The 12,199-nt window shown below is 35.7% G+C and overlaps 1 protein-coding gene across 1 annotated transcript in view; it reads left to right on the forward strand.

The window, feature by feature from the left end:
- The window catches only part of HIBCH (3-hydroxyisobutyryl-CoA hydrolase), a 94,926-nt gene that overhangs the window by 79,423 nt on the left and 3,304 nt on the right, over positions 1–12,199 (forward strand). Inside the window, exons 12-13 of the mRNA XM_044669698.1 lie at positions 5,779–5,898; positions 7,045–7,078. Coding sequence (XP_044525633.1) covers positions 5,779–5,898; positions 7,045–7,078 — 154 coding nt within the window. The remainder of the gene's footprint in view (positions 1–5,778; positions 5,899–7,044; positions 7,079–12,199) is intronic.

The raw sequence follows: 12,199 nt of genomic DNA on the forward strand, positions 1-12,199 counted from the left end.
TTAGCTACCAGTCTGAATTATGCATTTATGTATTTATATGTGTGTATACATATATAATTATTTTATAGATTTTTATTATATTCATATACAAGTGTATATATGCAGTGTCTGAGAATGATTATTTTATTTGATACTTTGTAACTATTCTGAATTCATATGAAAAATTTATTATAGTTAATTATAGTTTGTTGAATATAATAAAAATTTTCAAAACTTTGGGAACTAATAGGCAATTTACATTGACTTATATTGCCCGGGCTAAATTTAAACCTGCAACTATATGTAGTAACAATCAGAATCCTAAGTTTACAATTTTCCCTGGAGAACCTTTTAGTATCCATCTAAAACTAAACTGCCTATATTTGTTTGCATGTGCAGAGGTATACCACAAACCAGGAAACCACAAGAAGAGTATTCTCAGAGAGCAGATAAGCAGGTTATTACTTCATTAAGCTTTTCTGACTTGGGAAAAGACTCAAGTCATGACTTATTTTAGTTTTTTCAAGTTGGTCTGTGAATTTAAGATTTAATTGTTTTCAAAAGGTTTTCATGAACTGACCAGATCCTTTTCAAGATCTGGTTTGGTAATCTTAACAATCTTCTGTAATAAACTACCTTAAATAGATTCCTCTAAAGCTGTGTTGGTGAGCTTATGGCACACATGCCAGAGTGGGCTGCTCCTGTCCCCCTATCCACTGTGCCTAAGGACATTTCTCACATCACCTGCCCCTCTGCCTAGGATCCCAATGGAAGCACTTCCACCCTCCGCTGTCTGGGGTAAGGGTGTGGCTCACATGCACAATTAGGGTTGTAGTTTGGGCACTTGTTCCCTAAAAGGTTTACCATCACTGCTCTGTTCTAAAGCAAGAATAGTGAGCCTCCAACCTTCTGAATTCAGTTGTAAGTCTCTGGTGAGGATATGCTGGACTTATGGCAATACTGTAGAATGAGAGGTCAGGGAAGAACTCAACCCAATTATGTTTCCTTCTTCATGAATAGATTAAAATGACCTGAAATATAAAGAAAATATAAAAAACCTAGATAACCAGAGAACCATAAAATAATTTTTTCAAAATTAGTCAAGTACCATATTTTTTTAGTTAAATTTCTTTCAATTAATGAAAATATTTCTCTCCAACCTCCCTTCCCTTCCCACATTGAGCAATAAAGACAAAAAAAAATCCTTGTAACAAAAATGTAGTCAAGGAAAATTAATTCTTGATTTTGCCATGTCTAAAATAACTATTTGTCTCAGTACATGCTTGGAGTCTATCACCTCTATGTAGAGGAAATCATATTAGAAATTTCTACTGTAAGAATAATGTATAAAGGCCAAAACCAACCAACCAAACAACCAAACAAAAACAAGCAGAAGGAAAACTCTTAAAATCATAGACAAATGTTATATTATTCAGAGATCACTAATAGAATTTACCTCCAGCAAGGTAATTTTGATCAGCAACTAAAAGTCCACAAATGGACTTTGTGTAGAGAGGAGAAAGAGTTCAATAAATAAACAGTGTTCAATACTTAATAAAATGATGGAAACAAAAGTAAAAGGAGAGAGAATCTGGAGGAATTAATTATGGGAATCACAAATGCTGAACTAATGGTACATAAGGTATTAAAAGTGATACTGTGGTCTAAGTAAGCAAAAAAGGACAAAATATTCAGGAGAACCCAAAGACCCCCAAATATTATTGAACTGGACTGGAAATATAAAAAGATTGTAATTAACTCTAGAAGGTGTTCCTATGTTTCTATTTCTGTCTCTGTATCACTCACTATATATACATCTATATCTATCTCTCTCTATTCATTTCTCTATCCACCATTCATCTGCACATCTATCTGTCCATTTATCTCTCTGTCTGTCTGTCTGTCTGTCTGTCTCTCTCTCCCTCTCCCTCTCTCTCTCTCTCTCTCTCTCTCTCTCTATCTATCTACCTACCTACCTACCTATCTATCTGTCTATGTCTTTATTTCTTCCTAATTTAACCTAAAGGTTTTTTCTTTTTTTTCTAAGCTTTATAGGGGTTAAGACCCTAGTCTACTTCCCACTCATAGTTTTAGTTTCTTCATTCCTCATTATGTTTCAGTATCTCCCCTCTCACTGTCTATAGATTCATCTCTGAGAATTCCATAACAGAACTGTTTAACTCTTGACATTTTAAAATAATAACTGAAAATGCCTGAATTAGGTTCTAAGTTGCCAGAGGACATAGCTTTGGATATTAAATCTAGAATAATACTGTCCATATTTGGATATTTAATAAGTATGATTTGATGGTGAAATCTCATTTTATAGTTGAAAAAGCAAAAATCTTAAGAGAAGTAATTTTCTAAGATCACATTGTAATAGGTAGAGAGAAGACTACATTTTTGTCTCTAGACTTTCAGTGTTCTTTCTATAAAATCACTTAAATTGATTTATAAAATGGTATTTATTATTTGATATCATTATTGAAAGAATCAAATGAAATAATATAGATGAAAACACTGAAAATTATAAAGCATTATACAACTATTGTTAAAAATATTGTTAGAAGTTCTTATGGTTATCTAGTTGAGAGAATTTGATTCAAAGTTTTGTTAAGTCTGCTACCTATCACTATACCCCATTTTCCATTTGAGATAGTTATATGCACTAAACCTATGTATAATATTTAATATTCTTTCATGTTGAGAGGTCTTTCTCAAAGAAAGTATTTTAATTCTTATGATTAAGGTTTTCTTTCTTTTTGTCAGGTTCCATAATATACATTTGAAGTTTCTGATTAGAGGAAGAGGTCTTGGGATTTGGCTATTGCAAAGGATCTTGGCATGGCAGAGCCACATCAGATTAGATCATGAGAACTGACTGGGCTCTTTGGTGTAGGGAGAAAAGAAAGAATTATAAAGTTAGTAAAAATAGTGGAAATCATGGGAAAGAAGAAGTCATTGACTTTGAAGAGTGGGAAGAGTCAGTATTATCCCAGAACAAGAGAGAGCAAGAACAGCCCAAAATGGGGCACATGAGCACAGAATTATTAAGTAAAGACTTGTGGATTGGGAAAAAAAGTTTAAGTCATTACCAGTTCTTAGTTTTTCTAAATCAGTGTAGTTAGCCAAGACATTCAGGTGCTTCTAGAACTTATCAAATATAAAGAACTAAATGTTATTTCAGAATACATTTATGAAAAAAGAGCTGAGCCGAGAGTAGGGTAGTGTCGGGATCACAGCACTTGACAAACTGTTTTATGTAGGTCTGCAGCAATGCTAAGTGATCAGAAGCTGTGTATTGTTGATGATAATGTTTTGTGGCATCTCTGCTTAGCATATAATGCCATCTTTTGAATAAGAATAGATTAAATCTAGCATCTAATTCTTCCAGTTATAATGCCTAAAATTTCCTCCTTTTGATTCAAACTTAGGTTTTCAGAAAATTTTGTTGTAGTTTCTTAGTTTAAAAGAGATTGTTCAAAATTAAAGGATGGGAAGAGGATGCTCTTAACATCATCAGAAACAATAAATTTCCTATAGTGACATTTAGCTAACTTAGTTTAAAAACATTAAAACTATTTCTTTGTTTTTGAGCAGTATGGTATAGTAGAAAGAATGCTGAATCTGGGTTCAAATCCCAACTCACTACCTGTGGAACATTGGACAAAGCATTTACGCTCTCTCATCCATAGTTTTTTTTGCTCTTTGGAGGACTTCAAATTGTATTTCATTTCTAAGCTTGTAATAATGCAGAACCATGAAGTAGACATGAGGATATTAACCAGACGTTTGATACGAAAATACTGAGGAATGTAGGAGGATCATATAAATAAATGTCATATTGTGGCACCACTGAAGGGTGAGCTACTTCACTGGGCTAACTGGTAGAGAAAATCCTGACCAGATGCCAGTGATTGATTTTTACCAAGCCCTTTTGTATAATGAAATTAAAAGTGCTGCCTAGGGATGACAATACATACATTCCTGCAACTTGAAGTCAGGAGTTCATTTATGAAAAATAGTCAGTTGTCATTCTTGCTGAATTCAGTTACTGGAACAAACAAGCCTCAGGACCCGCTGACATATTTGTCAGTGTTTATATGTTGGAGAGAGAGAAGAGTTGGCACTCGTTAAGCTCTTGGATGGCAGAGGTTGTTTCACTTCTGTATTTTATCAACATGCCTAGAACCTACTAAGTGTTTGATACATGCCTATGTATCAATGGCTGGGTTAAGACTTTAATTTTTCTCTGCTTTAGTTTGCTCATTTGTAAAATGGGAGATATTAAGAACATCTACATCGCAGGATTTCTGGGAGAGTCAAATGCATGAGTAAATGCTTTACAAACCTTAAAATACTCTGTTAGTTGCTGTTATTTTATTATCTCTTAGCTAGGACAAGTCACTTAACCTCTCTCAATGGTTCAGTTTTTCTCATCTCTAAAATGAAGAGGTCAGACTAGATATCCTCTTAAGGTCTCTTTCAGTTCTAAATTTCTGAACCTTTGGTCCATAAAGGGTTCTTCTGGACAGTTTCCCTTAACTGATGGTTACGCACTCTTTCCATAATATTCCCTTTTTCTTTAGACTTGTGGTAGCTTTGGGGCCCACAATTGTAATGGACAGTATAGATGCAGGAAAAGTTCAGTAAATGTTATCAAGACTGTTAGAAAAATTGAGACCTGAGCACTGGTGGTTTATAAATAACATCCTGTCCTCCACTCATTTAGGCTTTTTATGGAGTACAGTATATAGTATTTCTTTCTGTAGTTGAACGTGTCAATGCAATAGAGAACCTGCAATCTATAATTAGAATTTTCTTTTTTTCTTCCTTTGATTCATTTTTAATATTTTTTTCCAGATTACATGTTGATATAATTTTCAATTATTGTTTTCTGACCTTTTGCAATCCATGATTTCTCCCTTCTTCCTACCCCTTCCCCATCTTCAAGACAGCAGGTAATACGATATAGGTTATACATATGTTATCTTATAATACATATTTTCATGTTTATCATGTTGTAAAAAAGGACACATATTACTCTAGAAAAATTCATGGAGGAAATAAAGTGAAAAATGGCAGGCTTCAGTCTGCATTCAGGCTCTATCAGTTCTTTCTGTAACGGTAGAGAGCCTTTTTCATCATTTCTGGACTTAGTGACAAATTCCCTCAACTCAATTAGCTAAAAAATCACCCCCTAGAGTTCATATGTTTGTGCATGTATGTGCACACATAATATGCACACTACGGCTACAGATCAAAAGATAATCTACACATATACGAAATTTGTTAGAACTCCAGTTATAGTTTTTTAATAGTAATGATAGTAATACCTGAGCCTCACTTGACCCTATGAAGGGAAATGAGAAAACTGAGGCTATGAGGCATAACTTCACACATGTAAGGAAATGGAAGTATTAGAATTATGTCTTCGTTTATGTAGTTTTCATTGTATTGAATATTTAATGACCTAGTTAGCATTTACATAATGCTTTAAGATTTGTAAAACACTTTTCATATTATTTCAGTTTACTCTCGCAACTGGGTGATAATGGCTGCTATTCTTAACATCTCTATTGTACAGATGAGGAAATTAAAGCCTACAGGAATGGAGCAACTTACCTAGGGTCATGCAAAATAAAAAATCTCTTAGGTAGAATTTGAATTTAGATCTTCCTGATTCCATCCAGTAAGCAATGTTGCTGTAGGTAGAGGCTATGTGCAGATAAAGATTATGTTGGCTTAAATAGGTGGTAAAGAGATGATAAATATGTGAGTAACCCTTTGTCTCAACAGGTAATTAAAAAAATGTCTCCGGCCTCCTTAAAGATCTCATTAAGACAGTTGACAGAGGGGTCTTCAAAGAACTTAACAGAAGTGTTAATTATGGAATATAGGCTGAGTCAAGCATGCTTGGTAAGAATTTTTTTATGCCTGGGAACTTGGAAGCACAACATGGTCAGTAGTCAATAAACATTTATTAAGTGCCTAGTCTGTGCCAGCACATAAACTGGCTGGCTTTGGTTACAAGGGGTGCTGCTCAGAGTTGCCACAATTCATGATTTTATATTAAGTGATTGTGTGCTCATGCCATAGCAAATCTAATATTGGGAACAAAAGGGTTAATAGCATATTTTTTTTTATCATTGAAAAATGCTATTCTGGGAGCAGATAGGTGGCTCATTGAATTGAGAGCCAGGCTTAGAGACAGGAGGTCCTGGGTTCAAATTTGGCCTCAGATACTTCCTAGCTGTGTGACCTTGGGCAAGTCACTTAACTCCCATTGCCTAGCCTTACCACTCTTCTGTCTTAGAACCAATATATAGTAAGACAGAAGGGAAGGGTTTTAAAATGCTATTCTGAGTATATTTTAAAAGTAGATTCCATAATCATACATGCTATGCACTTATTGGTCTCTTTATTTTTTAAAAGAAGACTCACATTTGCATATTTAAGGATCTCGTCACATGCCTTCCCCTAGTGTAAGATCCTGATAGGCAGGATCCTAGCTCTGTGTCTGGATTTTGCCCAGTGCCCGTTAAATGAGCATTTTGCTGTAAGAAGAATGAATTAGTCACTTTTGAAGATCTATGACTATTACCAAAGGACAAATTAAAGTACTGAGCAAAACAACTGGCATAAGAATGCAAATAAGATATGTGGTCTTGGGAAAGGGGAATGGAACAAAGAAAGATATTAGAGGCTCTGGAGCAGGGATAGTATCTGTGCCCAACCTGCAGTCATCTACCGGACTTCGGTTCTCTGCTTAGCAGACAACAGCTAAAGAGTGAAGAAATACCTGCCTGATATATAAAAAAGCCCCCTACCCCGGAAACAAACTAACAATTAGAACTAAAAAAAGGGTCAAGAATTTAAATGACAATAAGAAATAACCAGTATGTTTTCCTCTTCTCTGCTTACAATACAATACAGTTAGTGCTAAAAGAGATACTTTTGTCTCTCATTTAATCAGAAACAAGATTATATGAACTGTCGTGAAAATTTTGTGTTTCAAATGTCCATGATATTACCCAAGTTAATTTCTATTTCCTTAACTTTCAGAGAGGCCATGACTTTTATGAAGGCGTTCGAGCAAGTAAGGAAATGATTCTTTTTCCCTTCTTGGGTGGTTTTATTTGCCCATTAGGGCTAGGCTGGAAATGTGTGCTGTGGTCAGAGATGATAGTTTGTCAGTGATAATTTTTTCTCAGGCTAGCAAAATACTTCATCACTACTAGCCATTTTAGAAAATGGGACATGTAATAATTTCTGTCTTATGAGGTCAATTATTTAATAAACTCATTAATTAATAATTTTTAAATATGTAAGTTGGATAATAGTCCAGGTCTGGAAATACTTGTATTGACCTGAGAGGAATTTAAAGAATCTAAATTCCTAAACACTAGGCTTTGCCATGTAAATGGTAAACAGAGATTCACTACTGTTTTAGTTTTCTCATTTTTCTGACATAGAGCAGGAAGGCAACAGCATTAAGTTAATATGTAGGACTAGATAAACAGATGCACTACATGTGCTGTCCTCAAAAGTTTAGTTCTGTTTATGATTCACTTCAAAGCGTAAGCAAAAATGCTCATTTCTTTTCAAAGAAAAAAGGAGAAAATAAAGCATCTGTTCAAAAAACAAATGGATTGCACAGAAAAGTAGTCTTACAGCTTTTATTATCTCAAACATCTACTCCATACCTTGAAACCAAGTAAAATCATCATTCTTGATGCTTTGAGACTTTGAAAGAGCCATGATTTCACCAGTGTAGACATTGCCTCTATTCCCTCAAACCCCATCCTCTTGATACATTAGTAAAGAGTCTTCATAAATTTCTCTGGCCAAATATTCTGCTAAGTAACGGTCACTATTAGACTCTCTTCAGTAGGCTAGGACAGGTCTCAGGTGACAAGCACACCTTCTTAGTGTGTAAGACCCACCAGCATTCATGCTTCCAGGGCATAATCTTTGAAAACCTAGACTATCTGCAGGCCATGTTTAAGGACTTTAAAGGCAGAGCTGGAACAAGCCCTGGGCTACTGGAGTTTTGTCACAGGGTGGGAAATTTAGAGGGTCCAAAAATTCAGCAGAATAGATTTGAATGAGTGGACCTCTCAAGCTCTGATGCTAATTCAGCAGGAACCATTTTTAGAAAGCATTCCCCCCCCCCCAAACACACACACACACACACACACACACACACACACACACACACACACACTCTTATCCCTCTGCTTCATAAGGAAATCCCCATCCACCATGTCCCTTTGCCAGGGTTTCTCTTTCCCTCTCTCCTGTGTACTGTTCTTTCCCCTCCCATAAGGGAAGAAGCCTTACTGAATCTCTTTCTGCCTCTGTTAGAGTAGAAAGGCCACATGATCCCCCATCTTAGAGATAGAGTACACTTTCCGAGGTCTCTCACAGCTCTGCGATTGTACTCCCTGAGCCACTATAGTAATTACCCTGTCTCAGTCACTTCTGTTGGTAGTGTTTTGTTAGGTAAGTTAGTGATAGATTGTCTCTTTTGTTGCTGTTAAATCATTTGGTAACAGGTTTGGCCTAGTAAAAATGGCCAACAGTAACACACTATGGAGACTGAAGTAAAAACAAAACCTCTATTTAATAAGATTTAAAAGGTTTAAGGACAGGTAATGCTACCAAGTCAGTTTGAGGACACCTATCATTCTGCTGGATCAGTTTGGTGCCGGTTGCTCCAAGTGCTGATGGTGCTGGTTATGGCTGTATTTACTTACTTCTTTAATAGAACTTTGTCATGATTATAAGAGAATCTTCAGCTGTACTAAGTGGAACATTCTGACCCATTTCTATTCCACAGAAGCTCCTTCTTAAATACAACTTCATAAAATAAAGGCACAGTTCTGGCAATGCTGTATAGAGTAGCCCTCCTGTGCCTGGCTGCAGAAGAAAATAAAAGCAGGTGATGTCAGCAGAACTGGTGAGCCAGGACTGCTTTCATAATGGAATCTGAGCTGATAGCCATCTTATAGGATGCGCTCCAAAAGCGAAATTGTCACTAATCTTAATCTTAGGGAATATAGATGCTGCTCTTGAAGCTAAAGAAAGGTGATGGCAAAAATCAGGGGAATTCTGCCCTTGTGCTTTTATGCTTTGGAAAAAAACAAAAATCAATTCATTATGTTACTTATTTTATGAGTTATAATGTTTTAAATTCAGCATTAATTTGGGGAAATAATGGGATTATTCAGCACTCTCACAGGGGAAGACATTTTCAAAAAGAAAAGGGGATATTTCAAGATTGTCCTATTTTACCTTTATTCTTTCTGTCTTATCTACCTTTTATTATAGGTATTATATTTATATTTATATGTATTATAGGTAACTGCCTTTGTGTGCTCACTTAGGGCTAGAGCGGGGAGGTTACATACATATGACATATACATACACATGCATGAATATATGCATAAATACATGTCATATATTTAGTTTTCTCATAAAGAAGAATCTCAAACTATCAGGCTGCAACATGAGACCCATAAGGGAACAGTTTTGAATTGCAACTTAAAAAAAAGAAATTTTTTTTTACCAATTACATGTAATAACAAATTTCCACATAAGTTTTTGGTAGTTATATGATCCAAATTTGTCTCCCTCCCTTCTTCCCTTTCCCCTTCCAGAGCTGGCATGCAATTCAATCTGGGTTATACATATATTATCATACAAAACATGTTTCCATATTCATTTTTGTAATGAATAATCTTATAAAACCCAAACCCCAAAACATAAACCCAGATAAACAAGTGAAAAATCGTATACTTTCATCTGCATTCTGACTCCAACAGTTCTTTCACTGGAGATGGATAGCATTCTTTGTCTTAAGTCCCTCAGAATTGTCCTAGATCATTGTATTGCTGACAGTGGCTAAGTCTTTTGCAGTTAATCATTCCACAATATTACTGTTACTGTGTACAATGTTTTCCTGATTCTGCTTATTTCACTCTGTATCATGAATTGCGACATTTGCCTTTTTCAGTATTGTTAAAATTCCTCACAACATTAACTCCTGCCTCCTTTTCTCCTGCTTCTCCTAGCAGAGATAAATGAGCTGCTTCAATCTTAACAGTCCCTTGAGGGGATATTGTGTAGCTATACTGAGTGGTGACTGCAGTGAAATAGGAGAACTGGTAAAGACACAGACCAGTTGTCAAGAGACACCTAGAAATCAGAGTGAGGTAGAGGGCCCACTTTTTAAGGAGGGAATTCACCCCATTTGATTATGCAAAAGGCAGGCAGGATATAATTTACTAATGACACTTGAGAGTGGCAGTTGCATTTCTGAAAGTACAGAGTACTTTTTTACAATATATTGTACTTTTAACATTCTTCTCCCTGCACATTTTCATGAATTGATGAAAGCTCTGGTTTCAGTTTAGCCCAGTTTTCAAGCTTCTAAAATTTACAGTGAAAAGGTGCTAATCTAAAGGAAGCTTCTCATTCTAAATTCTAAGTGATCTTTTCAAAAGGAAATTATTGCCCTCACTTATTTTAAAGGTAATGAGCACTCACCTGAAACTTGTGCTTATCCTTTTTATTCCACATTTAGAATGGACTTGGGTAACACATTTTACATTTTTTTTTAATAAGGATTCTTTTTAAATTAACATTTTTGCCTTATTTCATTTTTGAGATGTGCCAGATGCTGAGTTACAAAAAAGATCAAAAAACAATTCTTGGGGCAGCTGGGTAGCTCAGTGGATTGAGAGCCAGGCCTAGAGATGGGAGGTCCTAGGTTCAAATCCGGCCTCAGACACTTCCCAGCTGTGTGACCCTGGGCAAGTCTCTTGACCCCCATTGCCCACCCTTACCACTCTTCCACCTAGGAGCCAATGCACAGAAGTTAAGGGTTTAAAAAAAATTAAAAAAAAAAAAGACAATTCCTGCACTCAAAAGAATGCATAGTCTTATGCATTAAAGGTGAGATAACATAAGTTACATGTAGACAAGATACATGTAAGGTAAGTTAAAGAAAATTAGTGAGGAAAGGAAAATCAAGAAAGGCTTCTTTTAAAAGCCCTAATTACTTATGAAATTCATTCTTTCTTCTTCAGGTTCTACCACAATAAATAATTTTTTTAAGGTCCTTTCCTCTAATAGAACCTTACCTTGCAACAAAGAAAAATGATTGAGCAAAACAGATTGTGACAATGATAGCAGAAGCCACAATCTTCTCTGGTAGTAAGGTCTCTGCTACCTAGAGAAAGAAGATACATTTTATCTGTCTTCTGGAATTTTTATTGGTTATTATATTTGACCTGGAGACACCAATCTCTTAGCCTCTCTCAGTATCATTTTAATTTACTTCATTGTCATTATGTACATTATTCTTCTGCTTCTTCTTTTCTTTTTTCTTAATATGCTTCCATTTCCAAATTTCTCTTCTCCCCTGTCCCCAAGAAAGCCAGTTTTTGTAACAGAATATAAAAGGGATGTGGTGGTGGAATTTCAACAAAATTAAGTGAACCTGGGAGATTGAAAGGGATGGTGATGCCTTGGATAGAAATAGGAAATTCTGGAAGAGGAAAAGATTTTGGGAGAAAGAGATTGAAATCGGTTTTGAGATATCTCTAGGATATCCAATTTGAAATGTCCAATAGGCAACTGGTGATGTGGGACTGAAGCTCAGGGGAGAGCCTGAGAGTGGATATAAGGAGAGATATGAGTCATCTGCATAAAGTTGATCATTAAACCCATGGGAACTGACAAGGTGATGTGAGAGAGACAGAGACAGAGAGAGTCTAGGAAAGAGCCTTGGAGAACACTCACAGTTAAAGAGTTTTGTGATAAGAATGATGAGCCAAGAAAGGAGATGGAGTGAATAATTAAATAGGAGATGGGTGTCATGGAAACACAGAGAGAAGAGAATATTCAGAGGAAGAGTTTGGGCAAGTGTCAAATACAGCATATAAATCAAGAGTACTGAGAACTGAGAAAGGACCAGATTGGGCAATTATGATATTACTGGTAACATTGGAGAGAACACATTAAATTGAATTATAAGATTGGAAGCCAGATATAGGAGAGGGTGAAAGGAGAGAAAGTAGAGGCAGGGAGTCTAGAAAGGTTTGGTTTTGTTGTTTGTTTGTTTTTTAAAGGAGTATAACAGAAAAAGGAAGGAAAGAAAAAGCAGCTTGAGAGGATGGTAGGGCCAAGTGAAGTTTTTATAAAGATGGGGGAG

The sequence above is a fragment of the Gracilinanus agilis genome, chromosome 3, assembly GCF_016433145.1.
Source record: "Gracilinanus agilis isolate LMUSP501 chromosome 3, AgileGrace, whole genome shotgun sequence".
NCBI classification, from domain to species: Eukaryota; Metazoa; Chordata; class Mammalia; order Didelphimorphia; family Didelphidae; genus Gracilinanus; species Gracilinanus agilis.